At 33.2% G+C, this 26311-nt stretch overlaps 1 protein-coding gene across 1 annotated transcript; it reads left to right on the plus strand.

Moving 5' to 3' along the window:
* The first annotated feature begins 16741 nt into the window (after positions 1-16741).
* Positions 16742-23566, plus strand: LOC142634216 (sodium/calcium exchanger NCL2-like). Its single transcript, XM_075808508.1, has 7 exons — positions 16742-17215; positions 20553-20741; positions 20829-21010; positions 21304-21425; positions 21522-21789; positions 21869-22168; positions 23271-23566. Exons 1-7 carry the CDS (start codon positions 16849-16851, stop codon positions 23517-23519), a joined length of 1677 nt encoding a protein of 558 aa, XP_075664623.1. The 5' UTR covers positions 16742-16848; the 3' UTR covers positions 23520-23566.
* Positions 23567-26311: the final 2745 nt, after the last annotated feature.

Raw genomic sequence — 26311 nt, forward strand, 5'->3', positions numbered from 1 at the left:
TTGAGAAATAAAAGATAGTGTAGTCAATTCGAGATGACTAATGTCCTGAACTTGAGAGAGGAAATAGACATTTTTTTATTAATTTTCTACTTGCTTCATTCATAATTCCTACGTACATAAATACTAGTGAGTAGATAAGATTCATCACAACCAAGTCCTAAAACATAGGATCCAACTCCTACTTAAATTTAAATACAAATTGAAATTAAATCTTAATCCTCATCCTAATCTACTGCATAATTTTATTAAAATTCTATTCAAATTCAAACTACTTCAACTACTTCAGAATTATTTGCCATTTGGCCTTGGGACACAACATTCCCTTCCCCTTCAGATGAATCTTGTCCTCAAGATTCTGCAACATTAAATTAACACTGGCTCACATTGATTGGAGAATACTCGGCCTCGAATTTGAAGTGTTGAAGGAAAATTATGACTATGGAGACTTGCACCAATTCTTTAACCATTTTTGTGATCACTAGAAACAAAAATATCTTGCTTTTCATACCCTTGAACTCATCGGGAATGACGAATTCAATATGTGGGATTGGGATCGGCTCATTTGAATTCATGAAAAGATCCCTTTGATCAATGTTTTCCACTTCATTAAACCTTTGATCTTCAAACTCAATTTTTGCAGAAAGTGCACCCTTCAACGTATTATTTTCTTCAATTGTTGGTGATTCTTGGAGCACATCACTTTGATTCTTTGACATTTCATGAGATCCTTGATCTTTTGATTGTTCTTTGAGTTCCAAAAGTATATTGAATTGTTTATCTAAGACCTCTATCATTTGATCCCATGAATCTTGCATCCTTGCTATGCTTTTGGACATGTCCTTGACAATCTCTAACATGTGGTTAACATGCTCAGACATTGTTCATTGTTCTTCGGGATTGAAGATTTGATATAGGCTAGACATGATTTACCTTGAGCTTGATGCAAAACTGAATTTTCAATTATTTATTATTATTTTTTTTTTGGGTGTGGGTCGTGGGGACTAGTGTGTGGGGTTTTCTTTTTGACTGGGCCAAGAACTATTTGGGGTTTTAAGGCAGGGGCTAATAAAATGCAAGTTGAAGGTGGTATGATTACTGGTTGACAAGTTGACTCTTGATGGAATGGGTTGTTTGGGTTTTGTAGATCTAGTGTTGTTTTGCCTCTTTTTTTTTTGGTGGGTTACAGTTGGTGGCTAGTTGACAAAGATGGTAGTGGTTGGCTCTAATACCAAATGTTGTGAACAGGAAAATTAAAAAGATAACTTAGTTGATTCGAGGTGACTAGCCTCCTGAACTTGAGAGGGATAATAGAGTTTTTGGTTTAATTTCTGCTTACTTTATTCATAATTCCGACGTACATAAATACCAGTGAGGAGATAAGTTTCATCACATTTGGTACAAATTGAAATTAAATCCTAATCCCCATCCTAATCTACTGCATAATTTTATTAGAATTCTATTCAAATTCAAACTTTTTTAACTACTTCAGAATTATTTACCATTTGGCCTTGAGACACAACATCATTTCACTTGAGCTTTAACATCTGATAGAGGAATAACCCATTTGCAGAAGATCAAACTGTTCTTAATTATATTCTTAAAGTTCCCTTTTGCAATTACACCAGACCTTATGATGCAGCACAAGTAGGAAATAGGAGATAAAAGAGAAATAAAAGTAACAACAGAACAAATCCTAAGCTTCACCACCTAGAACTACCTGCAAACCCTAGGCATCACCACCTAAAGAGTAAGGGCAATTGGCATCACCACCAAATAGAGAAAACAAGGAGGAGACATTTCTCAACTCATAAGAATTAATCTTATTCAAACTCATCTGTCTTCACCATATGAAAAGCATCTAATCAAATTCCTAAAAAATATGATGTGGGAACCAAGATTTTATTTTTTTAATTTGCAATTAATTTTGTTTTTGCATTTGAATTTTGAATTTGGTTATTAATATAGACAATTCTTAGGAATTTGATTAGATGATTTCCATATTAGTATAATCCCTAAAACTATTTAACTAGCACTTCTGTAAGGGTGAAAGATAGATGAATTTGAATAAAGATTAATTATTATGAGTTGAGAATGTCTCCTCCCGTGTTTTCTCTATTTGGTGATGATGCCAAGATGCCTAGAGTTTGCAGGCAGGTTCTAGGTGGTGAAGCCTAGGGTTTGTTCTATTGTTCCTTTTATTCCTCTTTTATTTCTTATTTCCTATATGTTTTGCATCGACTTGGTATCAGAGCATCCGATCCTTTCAAACCCACTCCAAATTTGTCCTAGTGTAAACAGCCACCACACCCCACAAACTCCAACCACCACTAGATTTGCTCACCTAAACCGGGAAAAAAAAATCACCGTGTTTTCTACCACCAAAAACCCATCCACCAAACCACTGAAAAAAACCACCATCTGCCGCCACGAAAACACCTCACCTACTAGTAGCCGAGAACCCTACCAGCCAAACTCTTAACCCAAAAATCTCTATCGTTAACCAACAGCACCGTCAAGCCCAAAATCCATTTGATGCCACTACAACATCACCACGTACCACTAGATCTGAAGTTGACACTGTCACTTCAGCCTAGCACTGCAGCTGCAAACCCCTCAGTGCCGTTAGTTTCGCTCCTCGCTTCCTCTTTTATTTTGTCGAGTTCTTTGAATTGTTTTAGGGTTGTAAACGTGTTGCCCTTTTCATCAATAAGTTTGTCACGTTTTTTTGAGTTTATTCAAAAAATCAAGAGCCAAAGAAATATTGGGATAAACTTGCACCTAGCCTGTATCTCAATTTGAAGATGAGATGAATGTTCGAATAATTTCTAGTTTTAAGCCTAATGTGACTTTGCTCAAATTCTAGTCCCAAGCCCAAGGTGAATTTTTGTTTAAAATTTGGTCCTAAGCCCAAGGTGAACCTTGGTTCAAATTCTAGGGCTAAAATGGTCAAATACCACTGTTTTTCAAAATATTTTGCAATCTACCAATGTTTATGAAATATGTAGAGATCTGCCACTATTTAGGTACTCGAGTTTGAGGAACTTGAGTTCTACATGGTACTCGAGATCTACTTGAGCTTGCCGACGTGGCAGTGGTTGAGCTGGAATTTTTTTAATTAAAAATGTCACCTTGAATGCGAGCTTGTGGAGCTCGAGTTATATGTTGACATAACTCGAGGACTTGATCATTGAGTATTATAATTAGAAAACTACACGCTACTAAAGTTCCTTAAACTTGAGTAGTATGTAAGTACATTATTTCATTTTCACTTAACTATAGAATCACCCAATAGCTTCAATTTACTCAGATAAATACAAATTGACCACATAATTCGAAGAATAAATCGAAGAATTAATATTAGCCAAACCAAAATAGATTTATATAGAGAAAAAAATTACAAAAAGATATTAAAATTTATTATCTTTTAAAAAAAATGATTTTTACTTTATGTTAGACAAGACAATTTTTAATTTAAGAAGCAAATAGATTTATCATTAGAAACCATTTTGAACATAAGGCTAAAAGAGAAAGACAACCCAAAATAGATATATCATCAAAAACTATCAAAATGCTAGCTAGAAGCCAAGCCACCCCAGTTCAACAGAAAGCTCTCAAAAATAATTTAACAGAATGCATGCATGACTTGCACTAAGCCCCTTTCTATCTAGCAAAAAACACAGACATAACCTTCATATTAGTTACTTACGTAATCCCCATGTGGAAAAGTACCGTGTATGTAAACAGTAAGTACACAAAAACCTACATACCTAACAGTAAGTGCCTCTATTGATGCCTCATCATCGGACATATGTGTGGGATCCTAGCATATGCCCACAACTGAACCAATAGTAGTACACTGTCAATTTTTTTCGTAGTATTCTCTGACGTCTTACGGAGGTGTTTATATAGACAACTTAGTGCTGCACTACTTTGACTATACTTCTGTGTTGATTAGATTAAAAAGCTATAGATACATGACTGAGAGCCATTTGCCAAACTTGTCCATAACAGCATACCACCCAACATCTCTAGTATGTAATACCAAGCATACCGCTACAATCGTAAGTCAGTGGCGTTTGCCTGGAGAGGGTCACTAAACTGTGAGAGTGAGACTGAGAGCAAGAGTGAGAGGGAGATTGAGAGTGAGATTAAGACTACGAGCGAGAGCGAGAGTGAGAGGGAGAGTGAGAGTGAGAGTGAAATTGAGAGCGATATTGAGAGTAAGACTAAGACTGAGACTGAGAATGAGATTGAGTTTGAGGGTGAGATTGAGATTGAGATTGAGTCTGAGAGTGCGATTGAGAGTGAGAGTGATAGTGAGAATGAGAGCGAGATTGAGAGTGAGACTGAGAGTGGAGGATGAGTTAGGGCATATAACATGGTACTCGAGTGTTATAAACTCGGGTATGTAGTTACATAGGTTAATAACATTGTATCCGAGTCTTATAAACTTGAGTTTTTTCAACACAGAACTTGACTTTCACAAAATCAAGTTCAAGGTGGCATTTTTAATTTGCAAAATTCTAGCTTAGCCACTGCTACAATGGCAATCTCAAGTGGAACTCGAGTTCTATAAACTAGAGTATTGCGGGGAACTTGATTTCCTCAAACTCGAGTTTCCTATTAGTGGTAGATTCCTACTTATTTCCAAAACAATGGTAGATTGATATATGTTTCGGTAAACAGTGGAATTTGGCCATTTTGGCCAAATTCTAGTCCTAAGTTCACTCCATTGCTATATTCCATTGAAGTAGAACACAAATTCACAAAAATAGAGCACAAATACACTGCAGTAGAAAACAAACTTGAGAATCTCATGAAATTAGTTTAAGATTAACCATACACATGGTCAATCTCTTGAAATTGGAGCAAGCACTAAAATAGTTCTTGGATTTGGAAATGTATAGAGTATTTATCAAACTACTTGATCAAATAGAGAGAAAAGCTAAGAAAACATAGAAGAGAAAAAGAAAGATAGAGAGAATGATGAAAGAATCACAGATATAGATATAGATCTGTTGGTTGTAACAGACAGTGGTGTACTTCTTTGTTGATGAAGAAGAAAAGTGCAGGGAAAAATAACTTTATTCAGTTTTCAATGGAAAAGTAAACCAAAGTCCTGGGAAAAAAAGTTTTTTTTTTTTTTTTTAACGAATGAGCAAAAATTTGAAACAATTTTTTTTTTCTTTCTTATAAAATAAATATTTTAAGATTAGTGCTATTGAAATAACACTTTCATAACAAAATCTATGTGGCAAGTTGTTAAAGGTAGGAAAAAAGTGATGTCAGTTGTGGGTCCTGATAAAAACCAGTTACAACTTGCCACTTAACCTTTATTGTTAAATTATTATGAAAATATTATGCAAGTAGCAATAAAATGATCATATTCAAAATTATAGCAGCTGGGTTTAAACAAAATTTAGGGACAGGGGTTCAAAATTTTATTTTAAGGGCTCAAATTTTTTTTATTAAAAATCATATATATATATATATATATGTGTGTGTGTGTGTGTGTGTATATATATATATTGACCAAGTCAGGGGATTCATTTGAACCCCTTGGGCTTAAGGTAATGCTGCCCTTGAGAATGTTACATAAGAAAGTGTAACATTAGAGGGTGCACATGATGTGGAAGTTGATGAATTTGCTTTTGATTGAACTTTTATGGTATACGAAGATAAACAATTTGTTAAAGTGGAGAGAGTGGATATCATGGTGCTTCTTGTGGTTCAAGATAATATTGTGATTGCACACATTGATTTTGTCATCCCAAAAAGGTTTACTGATGTGATGGAGTGCAAATCTTCATTATTCTTCATGCTTTCAAAGTTGATTATTATAATGAGGCAAGTACTACATACTGGAGTTCTAATCCTACTTCACTTTAAAACTCGAGGTCAAATTTTCTCCAACCAGAGGAGTATGATGCAGGGAACCAAGATTTTAGGTTTTAATTTGCTGTTAATATTGTTTTTTGAATTTGGTTATTAATATTGAGGGTTTTTATTGATTTAAATTAGATGTTTTCCATATTGGTGTAATCCCCTAAACTTTATTTAACTAGTATTCTTGTAATGGTGAATGGTAGATTAATTTGAATAAGATTAATTATTATGAGTTAAGAAATGTCTCCTCCTTGTTTTCTTTGTTTGGTGGTGATGCCTAGGGTTTGTAGGCGGTTCTCAGTGGTGAAGCTTAGGATTTGTTTTGTTGTTACTTTTATTTTTCTTTTATCTCCTATTTCCTACGTGTGCTGCATCAACTTGGTATCAGAGCCAGGTTGTGGATGGGTTGTGTGGGATTGTGTTTTTTTGTGATTGGGCATATTTATCTTTGGCTTGTAGGATTGGGTTTGGTGGCTTTCTTTGGTTTGCTAGAAGTTGGATCGGACACTCTAATACCAAGTTGATGGACAATAGTAGGAAAATAAATGATAAAAGAGGTACAATAGAACAAATCCTAGGCTTCACCACCTAGAACTTGCCTGCAAACCCTAGGCATCATCACCTAGGGGCGTTTGGCATCACCACCAAACGAAGAGAAGCAAGGAGGAGACATTTATCAACTCATAATAATTAATCTTATTCAAATTCATTTGTCTTCACCATTACAAGAATGCTAGTTAAATAGTTTTAAGGATTATACTAATATGGAAATCATCTAATCAAATCCCTAAAAATCATCAACATTAATAACCAACGCTCTGTTTGTTTTGCTGGAAATAATTTCTGTAAGGATAGTTTTCCATATTTTTCAGTTTTTGATAGCACAAAAAACTGGTCACTGGAAAACTATGTTTAATAAACGAAAATCCCTAATAAAAATAAAGATTATATTTTATAGGTTTTTTTCCAAAAATATTTTTTAGAAAACAATCTCTCTCTCCCGCGTTCCATCTCCTATAAATATTATCTTCATTTGTAGCCGTGGGAAACATAATTTTTTGGCACATTCTCTCTCTCTCATGATAAGCTCTCTCACTTTTTCTCTCTTCCTTTTGTTTTTTCTCTCCTCACACCCTCGCTGTCACAAAATCTTGTCTCTCTTCTTCCCATGGATCTCTCTCTCTCTCTCTCTCTTTCTCTCTTATCCATTTTTTCCCTCTTTGTAACATGGTTCTCTGAATAGATTTTTTCCCCCTCGCTGACCGATCAATAGCATCTACTTGCAAAGGAGAATAGATTTGCAGCAATAATTATTTCATTCCTCTCTACCAAAATCTCAATTCTTTGTTTTATATTTCAACATTGATTTTATTTTTTCTCTAAGAAATTTTCAGTTTGATGGATTCCAAGAAGAAGTCACTTCCTTTTCACACATAAAAGTGCCCAAAAAAAAAAAAAAGAAGAAGAAGAAAGAAAGAATGGAGTAAAAAATGAAAAACTTAAACATAGTGCCTATATGGCTCTAAATTTCTTTTACATAGGACAATCTTTATAGTAAATTAATAATATTGTTATAGAATGAATGATAATTGTTTAGGGGAATTGCATTTGTTGGCAGATACATTACGAAGATACTATGCAGTGATGATATATTATGCAAATACATTATGTAAATACATAATTTATAGTAATCTATATTGAAAACTTGTGGTTGACCATAGTAGACAATTAGTGTACAAGTAAAAATAGTAGACAATTAAAAGTTATAGTTATTTGTACTTATTGATGTATTTTCCTATCAATTATATGTGTGTGTGTGTGTGTGTGTGTGTACGTTATTGTCCATATATATGAGCAAGATAAGTGGTAAAAATCATGAAAATTTGACAACTAATTTTGATTGTATCCATATATTGTCAAAATTTTAGTATGAAAACCAATTCATTCTTGGTTTATTTGTATTAATTGCATTAGTTGATTTACATAATATAAATGAAAAAATTGTATACCAAACACCAAAAAAATTCTCAAGCTTATTTTTAAGGTCGTTACCAAATACTAGAAAATGAGACAGTCTTCTAGAAAATGCTCTTTGGAAAATGAATTGTTTTTCAGAAAATGTTAATGTCGAAACAAACAGAGCGTAAATTCAAAAAAAAAAATTAATTGCAAATAGTGGGTGCAGCCGTTTTCTCCTTGAAAAGAGAAGGGAGGGAGTACACCTAGGCCGAAAGGACCGGGGTGGAGAAAAGATGGAGTCGCCACTTCGATTAGGTCTAGGAACTATAAATATAACGCCTTTACATGGAAGAACTGATCTTACTACCAGAGTATGGGTCTGGAGTTTAGATATGGGGATGATAAAGTGTTAGACACCCAATCCCACTCGACCCGTGGGTCGGCTTTCACTCGTTATGTCTTACTTCTTAATCTCATTCAAGGTATGTTCAATATTGCATTCTAGACTCACATATACACTTGCATCCATTTAAGCATACAACATGACATTTTCATCCTAAAACCCTAGCATACATATATCATACATAATACTCACATAAAACCTAGCATACACCTACCATACATCTCATCATATCATATCCAAGGAAAAAACAAACAAGCATATCATACCTAAGGCATAATCATAGACATGGAAGCATTGAAACAAACATGTGATGGGTATCTAAATATATCATTCAACCAAGCATGTTCATATCCCTCATCAAAGCACAAGATAAATGCATATTCATGTGAATGCATGCCTTACATTGCTTACCTTACTGTATCACAACACCTATGCATAGACACATGAATGCGTGTTCATGGAAAATCAAAGAAAACATTAAAGGTAAACACTAATCTAGCATGTTAAAGGCAAACAAACAAATAAATAGAGAAACAGAAAGTCAAAAACATAAAATAAGGTAAAACGGATGCATATGACATAAACAGAATAACGAAATAGAAGCAAAAAAAGGTTGAATTAGGGTTTCCAGGCCTGAATATGTGCACGCATGCATAGGGCCTACGTACACAGCCCACTGTATGCGTACACATGCTTCAAGTATGTGTATACATGCAGAAAGCATGCATATGCATACATGCTCTAAAACCCATAAACATAAACACAAAAAAACAAAGTAGAACTTAAAAACTACAAATCTAACAACTTAACATGCTTTAAAACAAAAGGCTACTAAATCCTAGGCTACCTAAACATATTAAAACATAAGCAAACAAAAAAAAAAAAGAAAGGAAAATTAAAATAAAGAAGAGAAAAAGAAAAGGTTAGAATTGAATACCCCAAACACAAAGCTTTTCAAGCTTGATTTTGACCGTTCCTCTCAATCAATCTATTCACAACCAAACAAAATTGATTAGCAAACTTCAAAACTCAAAGATCAAAGCCAGAAAAAGGCCCTAATTAGAAAATATTGGCTTGAGGATGTTTTGTGAAAAACTCCCTCTTTGATTCACTATTTCTAGTGAATTTTGTTTTTTTCCTAAGGATTTTCTATGTGTTTTGAAAAGGTACCATGTATACCTTTTTATATTGAGAAAAAGGGGTTTGGAACGACTTCCAAACAATGTGGAATTCATTTCAAACCTCAATTTTAATGTAGAAAACTTGTTTTTTCATAGTTTCCGGAACCCTAGCATGCGTACGCATGCCCGGGTATGCATACGCAGGTCTGTAGCATGTGTACACATACATGTGTCTATGTACACATGTCCTAGGGTTTCCATGGTTTTTATTTTCCAAAAATAGTTTTATTCAGCTCATAAAAGAGTTATATTTTTCATAAAAACCTTTCTCAAGTCAATTTCAATATGATAGGGTCCTAAACCAACTTTGGGCTTTAGAATTTTACCAACCTTGGTTCCCTTCATCATGTTCCTCTAATCGGAGAAAACTCGATCTTGAGTTTTAAAGTGAAGTAGAATTAGAACTCTATATGTAGTACTTTCCTCAATATAATAATCACCTTTGGAAGAATGAAAAATAACGAAGATTTGCAGTCCATCATATAAGTAAATTTTTTGGGATGACAAAATTAATGTGGAATCACAATAAAATCTTGGTTCCCTGCATCACCTTATCTCCCCTAGCCTATATTCTTTATTAAACTTTCTTCATTCAGAATTTGGTCCCTAAACCAGCTTACAGATTAAAGCATTGAGACCCACTCCACCTCAGGCTTAATTATCAAGTTCTCCATAAGGGCTTTCTATACACTTCCGGAGAAACCACAATTGAAAAAGAGTTAATTAATTCCCACATTTTGTATTTTGTCTACAAAAACAAACACATTGGATCATCCTAATATCTCCATTGCGTAGCAATCTATCTCTATCTGACAACCTATTTTTAAAAACCAATCACATTCTAGTAACTTTTATTCATGTGCAAATTTATTTATTTATTTTATCTCCTATATAATTTATGGAAGCCACAAAAGAAAACAAACTATTAAATTTTAATGATTATAGAAACAAACTTGACACTCTCTCATATTTTTAGGAAGTCTCACTCTCAGACGTCACCCATCTAGTCCCAACTCTTTTTTCAAATTCTTGATCACATGGCTTCATTATTTTATACCTCTTAAGTAATCTGTTTTCGACACCTTAAACATTCAAGGCACTGACATTGAAAATGAGACTTGCAATTCTTGGTAAGCTGCCTTCTTAGAGTTTGAGGCTAAGATCAATGTCATCCCCTTCTGCCTCATCTCTTTCACTGTTTAAGCTAAGTGTTAATTCTTTACTGCCCATCTGCTCCTTTGATTGTACCAAGCCATGAAAGGGTCTTTTACCATCTGGCCAACTTTGTACTGACCTTTGATGTGAGATCTCCATGCTTTCCTTCAAAATTATAATTTACAAAAGAAATAAAGTAAAAACACCAAAATAACACAGTTAATATAACATAAACTATATTTAATCAAACACGAAAGGAATTGCCGTTAGCAAAGAAATGAACTAAGGAGGTTTATATTCACCCATCATCTTGTTGTTCTGGTTTGTAGAGAAAGTTGTCTGATATTTGACTCGATACTGTATTAGGGAACTTATGGTTTTTCTCTTTTTGGTTATTTTAGTAAAGGGAAAATGAAAGATTTTATTTATTTATTTTATGCAAAGTTTTTTAGTTGTACTATTACATAGCAATTGAAATAGCCATATTCAAATGTCACCACATGCTCTTCGCATGATAATTAGTTTTCATGATCTTACAAACTGGAATCTAGTGCTACAGAGAATGGCTTAGGAAGGGACCTTGAATTTTGCTAGCTCTTTTATCCTATTTTGGCATAGGTTGGGTTGGTTGGTCGGGGAGTTCCCCTTCTATTCTCGTGCATACTTAAATAATTAATAAAAGTTCAATTATGGGGTAACAGGAATATGCATTCCTATTTTGCTCACGGCAGCCTAGAGTAAAGAGTTACTGAGGGCAATCAACACCACTTCACTCATTTATTCTCTCTTCTCAGAGATTGCTGCTATTTCCAATATAGGGTAGTCATTTCACATATATTTGCACAAAGGTTCCTCAATTTCTAGGAAGCTCTTGCACCACATGGTTTTCTTTTGTTTTCAATCACACCAACACAGTTTTGAATGTATCTGCATGTTCTCATTTGTTTTTTCTGTCTGATCCATGCTGCACCCCTATGGCTGTTTCCCTTTTTGGGTGAGAATGAGGTTAATTTGTCTGATAAAGTAATGGTAGCTTGAATGGTAACCATACGGTACCCCATTTAGGTGATCCCTTCTCTTTTCCTGAGAGGAAATGGAGGACTTATTATTGCATTATGCTTGTGTTTTTATGGGCGTTTTAACTGAGAAAGGGTGATGGTGAACATATTTAGTAAATTGAGCAATACTAACAATTTTTTTAGACTGTTTTGCATGTTTGTACTAAACATTTTGATAGGCTAAGAATGTATTGATCTATTGGGTAAATTAACCAATTAATTAGCCAAGTGAATTAATTAAGTCAATTTAACATGTAATACATGTGGTAGCACAAATAAATTACCAAATAATTAAATGCAACGAAAATTAAATTTGACACAGACGATTTGTTTACGAATGGGGAAAACTAACGTGGCAAAACTCTACCGGGTGAATTTAAGGTCACCACTTCTGAGAATCCACTATTATTAAAACAAGCGGTTACAAGTAAAGGAATGTCACTACCTTATACCAACCTACAGTTGAACCCGTATCCCAATACACAATTAGACTTGTAATGTAGTGACAATCTCTCCTTTCAATGTAAAGCTCCAAATACGTGACTAACCAATCGATGCACAGATCTCAGTACGTGACTAACACACTAACTTAAGAAGGATGTTGGCTGCAAAGTTCTTTAGTTCATCCATACGATGAAAATCAAGAAGCTCCTTGGTTACAAAACCTTATGGCGCACAAATGCAAGAGTTTCTTCAAGAGAAAGATGAACTAGGGGAAATTGTCTCCGGTCACAATATGCATCAATAAAACATTTTCATCACTTGAGACGGCCCTTATAATAATTCTTATATATGTCTAGGGTTATGAGAAAAAAAACCTAAACACATAGCTTGGATATGCATGAAAAACAGATTTGGAAATCTGAATTTTGTAATTCTCCATAAATATAGTTGTCGAGCTATCTATTGAGCTTCGAATATTAAACCTCGATAGATACATCTGTTGAGTTATCTGTTGAAATTTTATGAATATCACTTCTTCACTTGATTCTTAGACAGATTTGCATGACTTCAATATTTGAACTTAAACTCTTGTTCCTTGAAGTATTAACCACATCCTAAATCTACCTAATTACAAGTAAAGTATGTTTTGAAAAAGGATTAGCCAATTCTAAATGACATATGTTTATAACATGTTCCACATATCCTAACACATTTGAAAAGTAGCAAATTGCCTTTGAACTTGAACTTGAGTGCACGTGTATTAAGCTTTGAGTATGAAGAATTGCAGGCAATGTAAATATGCATTTTTAACTTTGGATCTGAAAAAAAAAAAAAAAATTTAAAAAAAAAATTTAGAGCTTCTATAGCCTTGAACCCATTGATCTCTATCTTTTTTCCAGTAATGATTTGCTTCTTTTATTGTTGCCAAGCTTCGGGATGACCAATTATCATCTTGTTAAACAAGATTGTCCCTTTCTTCTTGTACATAATTCTCTGTTTTCTTTTTGCTGCTTGTAAATATTTTGGGTAAATTATTTTGAGGTAAATTACAATTTATCTACTTGTAATTTGACTGAAATTTAAGTTGTCCACCTGAGATTCGTTTCATTAGGCTTCCGTAACCCTCTTCTATACTTTCACCATTAAAAACAAAAAAACACAAAAATCAAGATCTAAAAGCATATTTTTCTTTGCCTTCTTCATTTCTTTAATGTAGTTTTCTCCTAATATAATTTTTCTTACCTATCTTTTGTTTTTTGGGTGAAAATTGTTGTTCAAGAATCTCTTGTCCTTATCCAGCTTCACCACATGAGTCTACATCGTGTAATATTTAGTCATAACCTACTCCATATACCTTGGAAAAGTCCTTATGCACAATCTACATCACCAATCAAATGGACCGTTAGTTCATTCGGTTGAGTGCAAGTTTGGTAAAAATGTATATCAATATAATTTCAACATCTTTAATAAATTAAATTAGTTTTGTGGCTGCGGACATTCTAAAATCATGTGCAATGACTAAGCATTCATGTCTTGTATTTGTGTATTACTTGGATTCATGACCTATTCACACAGATTATAACATGTGCTAGTGCCAGATGGATAATTCAAGTCTAACTGATTAAGCAATCTGATCTTCCTTGAACGTGCTAAAATGAAAAAAAAAAAAAAAAAATTAAATCAACTACCAGTCCCAACTTAAGACTTGCTTTTCAGAATTCAGAAACAAGTGGAGGGAAGACATGTCTTCCCTCCACTTGTTTCTTGTACAGGGTAATTCTTCAGTTACAACTTACAAGTTAACAATAGTTCATCTGAACCATCTTACAACGATTTGGACCATCTCTAGCTTCTCTCTCTCTCTCTCTCTTCTTTATTTATTTATTTTTTTTATTTTTTATTTTTTTCCATTTTGTACTAGAAATCTCTCAAAAATAGTGGTAAAAAATAATTAAAAACCGTGTTCCTGGTCGTTATAGTCCTCACTATGACCGATTCTTTATTGGCAGGATTTTTGTTTTTGTTTTTATTTTTTATTTTAAAAAGGCTCATTACCAATTGTTTGAGCTAAATCTTAGAATTATAGCGTGCATCACAAGATGTTTTCAACATATCTTTAGCTTGCTAGTAGTGGGATAAGGTCTTCCTCATCCTTCAAAGTCAAATATTGAAAAAAAGAAAAAGAAAAAGAAAAGGAAAAAAGGAAAAAATGCTTGTCTACCTCCACTATTTCACACACATATCCACAATTAATGAAATAATGTCCACATTTTAAACCTAAAAATGAATGTGAAAAAAGAGACGAGAAATAGTAGATGTGAGTGAGAGAATCAAAAGCGATGTTAAAAGCTCTATACATTTTATATAAAAATATATAAAATAAAATAAAAAACAGAAATTCAGGCCCACTACTATTTTCCTTGGGCACAATGCTGATGCTTCGTATTCTCATTAAGACTGCTAGTTCAGCTAGACCAATTGGACATGTGAGTCTCAACATTATATTAAGTTTTGAGGTTGCAGAAATAGGAGAATTGACTCCAGCATAATGGCCAATTAGTCAACTACAGAATCAGATTAGTGGATCAGCTGATTGATACATATATAGCAAGTCATCTTGATCTGATTCCCTGCAATCCACTTCTATTTGTAGCTTTAATTTTTTATATGAAAACTAAGGGAGCAGGGCCTTTGGGACCTTATTATAAAAAATTAAGGGAGCATGGACTTTGGCCTTAGACAAAAATTTTAAAAGGAACTTTTTCTCTTTTTTTAGAAGTTTTTCATGTCCGGATAAATATTTTATAGTAGACATTTATAATGAGAAAATATTTATATATAAATAAAACAAAATTTATAATTAAAAATGATAATTTAACTAAAAATAAAATTTAAAGTATAGAACAATAGAACCTGATTATTTCAATTTTTTTAGAGCCGTGACCACTTTAAAGTTTAAACCTACACAAATAAAAATTAATTTAATACATGACTTAATAAATTAGTATTACTATAATACAAATGAGTTGATATAATACATATCAAATTATTAATTGGTATAATAATTTATAATAATAGATAAACTGTCAGATAAAAAAAAAAAAAGAAGTGAGAAACTTATAACGGTGGGCAGTGCGCTGTACTCCTTACAAAAAAAAAAAAAAAAAGGTGTAAAAATGTGTCCAGCCTGTACTCCACTACTCCTATCATCCATTGAATTTCATCTTGTGGCTAAGTTTTAAATAAAAAACGTGTCCAATCAGTTGTGAATTGTCACGGGAGAAAAGGGTAGAAAAGCTACGCAAAAAACGTGTCCCATCCCATCAAACAGTTGTGCAATAAAACATCATAACAAATTAAGAGTCCGTTTGGATAGAACTTATTGTTGAAAATTAAAAACTGAAAACTAAAAACACTGTAGCAAAATAATTTTTAAATGTGTAAATAGTGTTGCGCGACCCACTTTTAATAAAAAATTGCTAAAAAAGTACATACACAGTGCGCGCACAGTGCGCGCACACTGCGCGCTTGTCTCCTACAGCAGCCAAAAAAAAAAAAAGGCAAAACTTGGACGCAAAACTTGGACGCTGCATCCAAACCGCACCTAAAAATATATATAATTTAAGTTATATAAATAGAAGATTCTAAGAGTCTGTTTAGATAAAATTTATTATTGAAAATTGAAAACAGAAAATATTGTAATAAAATAATTTTTAAATATGTGAATAGTACCGTGGAACTTATTTTTAATGAAAAAGTTACAGAAAAGTATATGAACAGTGTATAAATAGTGCATGAATAGTACTTGCACAGTGCGTGAATAATGCTTCACCGGAATCAACAAAGAATGCATCTAAACTGCACCTAAAAATATATATAATTTAAGTTATATAAATAGAAGATTCTAAGAGTCTGTTTAGATAAAATTTATTATTGAAAATTGAAAACAGAAAATATTGTAATAAAATAATTTTTAAATGTGTGAATAGTACCGTGGAACTTATTTTTAATGAAAAAGTTACAAAAAATGAAAAAGTTACAGAAAAGTATATGAACAGTGTATAAATAGTGCATGAATAGTACTTGCACAGTGCGTGAATAATGCTTCACCGGAATCAACACAGAAAATTTTCAAGCTAACTAACCAATTGAGTTTATAGAAAAAAGATCAAGAATCCAGATGAAGATAAAGAAAAGAAAGGCAAGACCGTGAGAATATAAATGGAGAGACAGAGAGATGAGAGGTTTTTCTTTTATTTTTGAAATTTATAATCTTTATTTTAATATATTTTAAGACAATTACGCTATATTACTAATGAATTTGTCTAGTATTAATTTTAATTTTAGCATATTTCAAGAATAAGTTAATAAATTTGTCCCTTAAATTTAATTTTGTTAGTTGAAGTTTGATTTTTTTTTTTTCCTTTTTAATCTTTTGTATTTTAAGATACAATGGAGCATTTTTAATGCATTTTATTAGCCAATAAGAGTGCATAATTTTTTTTAGTTAAAATATATAGATAAATATATTATATGTATATAGTTTTTTTTACAACTTATAGGCCTTCTTTTATTTGGAGGTCTTAATCGATTGCATCACCTATTAAGCAGGCCGGAGAAAAGTCAGGACTGCTGCGTTTAAAATTACACGTTGCGCAGTGTTTCCTGCTCATCTATAGCATTCTTAAACTGCTAACTTGCTCCTCAATCCATCTTCAGCTTGTCATTTTAAACACTTTTGCACAGAATTTTCTCCAACACAATGTTGAGAGTCTCTTTTATCATTCTCTTAGTCATCCTTATACCTAATTCGGGAAATAGCCGTTCCTTCAGAGAGAATTCCAACCTTATATCCGATGTCATAGACCAAATAAGCCATTCTTCAATCCTTGAGGTTGATGTTAAAGCAACAACAGTGACTTGTGAGCCCACTTATGGCTTCTTGCCTTGCACAACAAAGGTTTGGGGGCAGCTCTTCATGATTATTGTATATGAGTTCTTGCTGTCCTTAGCAGAGAAGTACGTTTCAAGTGGCACTGACCTTTTCTTTCAAATGTTTGGGACTGGTATCTTCGGTGCTAGCTTATTCCACATGCTTGGCACAATCCCACAAGTGGGTTTGGTACTTGGTAAGCATCTTACTGGTTTCTCCTCTTATCATTTTGAGGTGGACTCTTTTCTTCTATAAATATTTTGCTTAAAAGAACTTCACCCATTTGAATATTGTTACACCTTTTTCCTAGTTTTGATTGATAGTACAAGATTTGAACTATTGTCAATCTTAAATTTTTCTTAGTTCTCACATATATGATAAGATTTGAATCTAGAATTGGCTCTATGATAATTACTTTTTATCATCAAGCTAAGAAATTAAATCATTTGTTTTAATGTAAGACCCCTATTTGGCAACAATATGGGTCTATTTAATTGTGTTGTTTAAATAAAAGTTTTTGTTATTTAAACAATACAATATTTATTTTTATAACACTTTTCCACTCACACGTATTTTCATATCACTTAAACAACATTACTATAATAATATTACTAAAGAGCTCTATATTTTACAAGTTATGGATCTGTAACTTATACAATTATTTTATACAACGGAATGCTTGTTTTGTTTTTAGAGACTCTAACCTTGTAGCTCATTCCTTAGCCCAATGGGCTTATTCTTGGGACAGGTCTTGGGACTCCCCCTTCTCTGTAGTTTCCGAGTTTGTAGAGGGAGGAGTTGGTTGAGTCCCATCCCTTTTTTTGGTTTTGTTTGTTTGATGTTGGTTGTGTTGTTTTCCTTTCTCTGTTAATGCAATTTCTTATTCAGCACCCCCACAAGAAAAAAAAAAAAAACCTACACAATTCTTCCTAGTTAGAATCAAGAAAAAGCGAAGTACCTTGATATAATTTTTGCTACCATTTATATATTTTATTATTATGAGTTTTCTAATATCATGAAACAAGAATTAAAACATTATATGATTAAAGTGAATGTCACCGCGAAGTCTTTTGTTTTTCAAATATAATTTCTAATGGACATTTTCTAATATGAAAAAAGTGCATATTTTTTCTTTCTCCACTGGGAAAGGTTGAATATTCCCATTACATCATTCATGTGGAAAAAAAAAATTCCTACACGAATTTAAAGGGAGACTAGAAACTATCTTAGTGGGAATTAGGTATAATCATGCAATTATAAATGAAAATTTTAGTTTCAACCCTCTTCCTTTTTCTTTATTCAATTAAATTTCATGTAAATTTGGGCTGGGTCTTTCCAATTCAACGATACATTATTGCATCAGTTACAAACAGATGACCATTGACACTGACAGGTACATGTAATCACCTTCCTAGGCAGCATAATAAAGTACACATGTTACCAGTTTCTAGTGGTTAGCCAGTATACTAATTTGAGGCAATTCCCACTTCATGGTCCATTACTATTTTGGGACATTAATTCATCTTCCATATTTAGATCTACATTTAATATTATGATATAAAGCTTTACGATCCGCTTTGCGTTGAATATAAAACTCGATCCCATACGAAAGAACATATACTTCTTTAAAATATAGTATACTTTAAGATCAACTTCACGTAGCATGTGTCCACAAGGCCGATTAATTATTCTCTCTTCATTCTTATAAAAAATTAAACATTCTCTCTCCATAAGGTGACAAGATTAGCTATTCTCACTCTAAATTCCAAAGTGGACACTACTGGACAAAGTATAAATCAACTATACTTTTTTTTTTTTTTTTGAGAATCAATCAACTATACTTAAGATAGGAGAAAATGAAATGTAAATAAGCAAGCTAATTTAATGTGTGATACAATGATAGTTTTTTTTATATAATAATTTGATAGTTATTGTATTAAGACTTCATTTGGGAGCTGATGAAGGTTTCGGCATATTTTAGTTTTTAATTTCTTTTTGGTACTATTCATGGGCCCTATTGTATTATTCAGCTAGCTTTTAAATTTTTTTTTCTATACTTTCAGCAAAAAATTTCCAGTTTCAGCTAAATAAGTTGTTCCTAAATGGACTCTATATCACCATGACGGCAATGTACCCTCTTTCTTTCTTCTTTTTTTAATTTTTTTAAAAATTATTTTTAACTTTCTCATATTGAGTCAACATGGTTTTTATATTCTAAAAAAGAAAAAAAAAAGTTTTATATACATACAGATATACATACAGTATTTTTTTTCTATTGAACTTTACTTTCACGGAAAATTCTTAGGTAGTCACGAAGTATAGTGAAATGGTACTTCCTTTTCTCACATTCATGGTGGACCCTACCATGAATTTAATGAGCAAACCCCACCATGAATGTGAGAGGAGGGAGCACTATTCTCCGTGCTCTGGGAGTACTTAAGAATTACTCTACTTTCACTACCTTTAAAATATTCTTTTCCAGTTTAGTGAAAAATTGAACTTAAGACCTACCCAAGCGTCAGCTCAATCTTACCTCCCATTCCCTAGTCCCAAGTCCCAGGGAATGCCTCTAGTGGCAATCGTTTCTTATTAACAAAGAAATTATTGGACTGGGAAGGAATAAATTGAAATTGATACAAGTTATTTCTTCAAACAAACATGTACTTAGAATTACAAGGAATTTTTTTATTTTTTATTTTCTAGGTGTCTCCCTTTCTCTTATTGAATCAACAATATGGTATTTACATAGATATTTTATTAATTAGGAATTAATATTTTCACATGTTTTTCTTTCATAAAATTTTCTCTAAATCTATCGTGTGAGAGGTATCGTAATTATTTTAAAAAAAAAAAACCTTCTTTTAAAAAAAGAAACTTTTAAATGCACTACTTTTTCCCCTTTACTTTAGTAAAATGGAACTACAGATTTATCCAAGCCTCATCTTACCTCAAGAGATGGTCTTATGTGGCAATCGGTTTTTGCTTCATAAAGAAATTAATCTTTACGGATTGAGAGGAATAACTTGAAATTTATACCCCTTAAAATAAATTTAGATTCGACAATTTAGAAATGGATACTACTTAAACCAGCATTTTGTTTTTTTGAACACAAGAATTTCACCAATTAAGTTTCAAATTATCAGTGAAAAAGAAGAGACTCTCCAGACGACAAAGTTATTCTACATTTTTTAAGTATACATCCTTAATTATGTCATTCTAGTAGACAGGTTTAAGCACTTCTTTTTTCTAATATGTTTAGTACATATGATTTATAGTTATTAATAACTTTGAACAGAAATCTCTCAAAAATTAGTTATATCTCCAGTCTCTAGTTAATTATTTAATTAATTTCTTCATTTCTTTTTTTGTTGAACCACATAAATAAATATAAATAACCCTAGTTTGTATCAACATGAACTTTTTTTAGAGTAGTAACTAGTAAGTTAATTATTATGCATGTATCAGCTAAATATCTTTATTCAATTGTTCCAAAAACTCCAATCTCATATGATTAAGAACATATTTGTTTGTAGTGACTGGAGTGACAGGAAGTACAGACACTATTGAAGCATTGGCAATAATGGGAATGGGCTTACTTGCAGGATCAACAATCATGCTTCTTACATTAACCTGGGGTTCTGTTATTGCTTTTGGCAGCTATGATCTTTCACAGCCTTCAGATTCACCAGACATAGAAAATAAGAGACCATTCAGTTTAACTGGTTTTTTTCTTATCTCTTCTATGACTAATATAAAACATCTTTGTTCAATGTAATTGATGTCCCTCTATGTGTGTATGGATGATGCAGGTTACGGTGTTAGCACTGACGTTGAAACCTACTTTACTGCAAGAATAATGATTGTATCCATGATCCCATTTTTCATTCTTCAACTGGCAAAAGTTCTCAATTCATTTTCAGGGATTCGAATTGTAGTCTTAGTTTCTCTCATTGTTACTCTAGCCTTCCTATTTGTTTACTGCACTTATCAGGTAAATACAATTCCATTAGCATGGGAAACGTTCCCTAGAATATGACTCTGAACAAGAGAGATTTTCAACTTTATAAATGAGAGGTAGAACAGAAACATGCTTCAGACTCATGATCAAGTCCTCTGATACTAATACTACGGTTAATTATATTAATTGCCCCAAAAGTTCAATCTATTAGAAAAATGTTGAATTTGATTATTTAACCATTATTCTAACTATATATAGGTAATAACTTTACTATTTTAATGACATAAATTTGTAATTTTTTTTTTCTTCACAAAAAAATGGTGCAGGTATTCCAGCCATGGATTCAGAATAGGAGACTTGAATATCTGATGCGCAAGTATGTTCAGAAAAACCTACTACCGAGTCTTCTCACTGGTGGTGGCAGACCTAACATAACAATTATAAGAGAGTAAGCTTGTTAAGTACTACTTTAAGGTTCTTTAGCTACACATATTTTTCAAGGATTTCTGTTATCTTATCAATTAGTCACTACATATATTTGCAGGCTTTTTCACAAAATCGACAAGAATAATGATAACCATATATCAGCTGATGAATTGAGAGCATTAATCTTAGGGATGCAAATAGAAGAAGTAGGTTTGAATGAGGATGACTATGAAGAAAAGGTGATGGAGGAGTTTGATATCTCTGGTGATTCTCATATAACTGAGAATGAATTCATTAAAGGAGTCTCAAAATGGCTTAATAAGGCTCAGCAGTCTGCCAACAATCAGGGACATGACAAGCCAAAGTTTTTTAATAGCGATTCAAAGGTAAAGATTGATGAGTGTTAAGATTTATTTCAACACTAAGCGCAATAATATCGCCTTGATGCTCATGACACAAATGCAGAAAACAACTGAAGAGCAAATAAGGCTATTGGCTCAGAAAAAGGAGAGTAAGGGAACTGACATGGCATGGTTGAATTACATTAAGGCAGCTTTTCTATTGATTCTTGGAACCGCTATCACTGTTTTGCTAGCACAACCCCTTATGCAAACTCTCCAAGAGTTTTCTACTGCTGTAAACGTCCCATCATTTTTGGTACCATATGTTGTGATACCCTTGGCTTTGAACTACAGACAGACACTAAGAGCAATTACTTCTGCCAGACAGAAGACAGAAAAAGCTATCTCTTTAACCTTTTCTGAGGTTTACTTCTCCCCCAAACTTATCTTTTCATTTGATCATGAGATAACAATTCCTAGTTTCATTTCTAGTACAATGGTGCTGCTTACATCTTATATTCTCATCAGAAAGTTCAATCCTTTTTTTGATAAGTCAATCAGAAAGTTCTATCTTTGTGAGTTAATCAGTTGGTATATATCTCCATTGAAAATTAAACCTGTACATGTGTGGTTTAAATAGTGTAAGGTCACAATTTGACCCCAAACCCAACAATAAGAAGGGGATAGGTCCAAAAAACTCAATACAGTGAAATTTGTAAAGAGTAGGCTTGAAATTTAGGTTTTAGTGATGTTAAACAACAAAAATGATGGGCTAGATCGTAACATCATACACGTTGGATTGTTTATGTAACAAAAATCGTCCTCGGATTCAAGCGGAGGATAATGGATCTTATTTTTCACTCTTTCAAAGATAAATTACAATCATGAGTGCTAATGTGTACAGTATTTTCTCCCTTTTTTCTTCGATCCCCCTCCTGAATGTCTTCCTTCGCCTTATATATCATCCCCCTTCTTCTCCCCTCTTCCACGTATGGATCAGATTACTGATTTAGATACTTGTCCTATCAACCTATCCCTAAAGTCGTTGGAGGCAGCTGTAAGGCTAAACCTTGATGCTCAGGCATCATTTCCCCATTAATGTAGCCAGAGAGTTAGCTACAAAGTATTCAATGCGGTGGTAACAACTTTATCTTAGATATTTTATAGCCATTCTTCTTATTTTGTACATCCACCATGCCTATCCTTACTTATAGAATTTCCTAGAATATCGTTTTTGGATGCCAAACAACCCTCTCCTACCTTGGCTTTACAAAGCCAAGGACATACTCTTCCTCGGACCACCTTCTTGGATAAGTGTTGCCTTTTGGGTTAATATTCCCACATTCTCGGACCATTCAATGTCCTTGAATTAGGCCTCAGGCCAACACCTATTCCTGGGCCCATTGACCCCACAAATAGTATTTGCATTTTGCAACAAGTTCATTTTCTTTTCTTTGAAGCATTTACCTAAGTTGGTCTTCAATATTTTAGATCATTTTATTTGACACTTGGAAGGTTTTTGGCAGATTTATAATGGAGTATTCATGAACAACATGATGGGTTTAGCTATCTTCTTGGCCCTTGTTTACATACGAGATTTGTCATGGGATGTCTCAGCTGAAGTTCTGGTTGTTCTACTTATCTGCACAGTGATGGGTATTTTCACCAGCTTCTGCATCAAATTCCCATTCTGGACAAGTATCCTAGCATATCTTTTGTACCCCTTATCTCTGCTGCTAATTTATGTTCTCACTACTGTTTTTGGATGGTCCTAAATTAGCGCTTGCTATACTGCTCCACCGAGTGCCGTGGGGGGTGGGGGTGGTGGTGGGAAATGTGCATCAGGAAATGCAAAAGAAAAATACAATAAATCTTATGCTTATGTCATAACATTTTTCATAACTACTAAAGTGACATACTGTAATTGGTGTACAATAAAATGATGTTGGTGGTCCTAGTAACAGTGACTTGCATTAATTAATTAGTGATCTTAGTAAAAGTGATATTGCATTAATCACAATGTGCCACCTCAACGAGATATATCTCTAGCGTAATTGAAGGAATAAATATGTATCTAAATTAAAAATTCACAATGGTGTGAGGACAATTTTTTTTTTTTTTTTTTGAACAAGAATTCTATAGACAAACTGAAAAGATTACAAACGTACAGATGTACAACACTTCTAACCACAAAGAAACTCAAAAAAAAAAATAAAAAAAATAAAAAATAAAAAATAAAACTACACATTGGACTTGCATTAACCTTTTTTTAACACTATTTTAGTCTATCTTTTTAGTCAAAAAAAAAAAAAAAAAAGAAAACAAAACAAAACAAAACAAAGAAAACAAATCAATTATTATCCATAGCGGGAGCAAATATGAAAAATTCATTTCACTCGAGCTTTAACGGCTGACAGAGGAATACCCCGTTTACAGAAGATCAATCTGTTCTTAATTGTATTCTTGAAGTTCCATTTTGCTGTTACTCCAGGCCTTTTTTCTCCCAGCTTATACTCTTTATTATGCTTTCTTCATTCAGAATTTGGCCCCCAAACTAGCTTACAGATTAAAGCAATCAGACCCTTTCCTCTAAACCTTTGCAACCTCAAACAAACTAATCAGCTAACCCACTCCACCTCAGGCTTAATTATCAAGTTCTTCATAAGGGTTTTCTATTCTCTTCCAGAAAACCCACACTCTAAAAAGAGTTGATACTTTTTATGTATTGTCTACAAAAACAAACACATTGGATCACCCTAATATCTCCATTGCAGCAATCTGTCTGAGTCTTTTTAAAAACCAATCACATTCTACTATTCTAGTAACTTTTTTTCATGTGCAATTATTTTTTAATCTCCTATATAATTAATGGAAGCCACAAAAGAAAACAAACTATTGACTTTTAATGATAACAGATACATGCTTGACCACATCCCTCTCATATGTATTTAGGAAGCCTCTCTCAAACGTCACCCATCAATTCCAACTCTTTTCTCAAATTGTCACATGGCTTCAATACTTTATACCTCTTAAGTAATCTGTTTTCAACACCTTAAACATTCATGACACTGACATTGAAAATGAGACTTGCGATTCTTGGTAAGCTGCTCTCTTAAAGTTTGAGGCTAAGATCAATGTCATCCCCTTCTGCTTCACCTCTCTCATTGCTTAAGCTAAGGGTTAATTCTTTACTTCCCATTTGCTCCTTTGATTTTAACAAGCCATGAAAGGGTCTTTTACCTTCTGAGCAACCCTGTCCTGACCTTTGATGCGCGACCTCCGTGCTTTCCTTCAAAATTATAATTTGCAAAAGAAAGAGTAAAAACACACCAAAATAACACAGTCAATATAAGATAAACTATATTTAATCAAACACGAAAGGAATTGCAGTTAGCGAAAGAAATGAAATAATGTGAATTTATCATCTTACTTGGAAAGGAAGCCAGTCAAATTTGGCTAACCCTCCTTCAGGACTTCTTGTGGTGATGGGTGAAGGAATTGCGTTGACAGGGCAGCCATATGTGTACAAATTATTATGAGACGCTCCATAGTCTGTAATGCACTTCTTTGTGTTGATATCCAAAGGGCCATGCCATCTTGTATCTCTGAGAAAGGTGTTCAAAGAAATTTGAACCAACAATTAATGGCAACAAGTTCAAAAGAGAGACGAGTGAAGATCAAACTAGACCAACCTGGAGATTGTGTTGCTGGGATAAAGAACAAATGCACCACAATTATCACTTGAAGATGATTGGGTCTCTCTGGCCGTGCGAGGATCAATCATTGGAGGAACTTGGAAAGGAAATAGAGGGCCAGGGGAGTTTTCCACTGAGAAAGGCTTTGGCCTCTTCATGCCAAGCACCTGTATAACACATAGTAACCACAAATGTGTCTTTTAACAAAATGACTCCATATTTACATTTTCTCTACAAGGGATAAGAAAGAAAAACCATACAATATTCGAAGAGAATAAGTGAAAAGAAAGGAATTATGTAAGAAGATAATTGCATATAAGTTCATTTATTTACTTTTATCTCTATTTCATTTTGTTAGTAACCTTCTGTTTGGTCGCTGGGAAACAATATAAAAGGAACAAAAAGCTGAACCCCTACTTTTTGTGGACACCCAAAAGTTATAAACTAAAGAACTGAAAGATATGACTTCACCTACATTATTCTAGCAACCAAACACATAAAATCAGCATCAAAATCAGTGAAGTATAGAAAAACAGGATGTGCCCAGAACCACTCTACAACAAATTCTTGATACATATGAAGATAAAATACTAATATAAGACAAAAAAGACAGAAATAAAAGCAAGGAAATCTAACTTGCCTTCTCTTCCTCAGGCCAAATACATGTATAGCTTTGACCAGATCTTTGGTTTGAAGGGAGCTCTATAAGATGATTCAGTCCGGCAGATAATGGGGTTGAGATAGATGGCGTAGAAGACCCAGGAAAAGTAGGATTCACCTGCAATTTACAAGCTTTTACATTAATCTTCTAAAAGAAATTATATTATATACCAAGAAATAACAACTAGAAAGAGAGTGACAATTTTTTTTTT

Source organism: Castanea sativa, chromosome 5 (assembly GCF_040712315.1).
Source record: "Castanea sativa cultivar Marrone di Chiusa Pesio chromosome 5, ASM4071231v1".
Taxonomy (NCBI): domain Eukaryota; kingdom Viridiplantae; phylum Streptophyta; class Magnoliopsida; order Fagales; family Fagaceae; genus Castanea; species Castanea sativa.

Coding starts and splice junctions, on each gene's coding strand:
- LOC142634216 (XM_075808508.1), top strand. CDS start 16,849: ATGTTGAGAGTCTCTTTTATCATTCTCTTAGTCATCCTTATACCTAAT. Junction 17,216..20,552: donor ACAAGTGGGTTTGGTACTTG/GTAAGCATCTTA, acceptor ATTTGTTTGTAG/TGACTGGAGTGACAGGAAGT. Junction 21,011..21,303: donor TTGTTTACTGCACTTATCAG/GTAAATACAATT, acceptor AAAATGGTGCAG/GTATTCCAGCCATGGATTCA.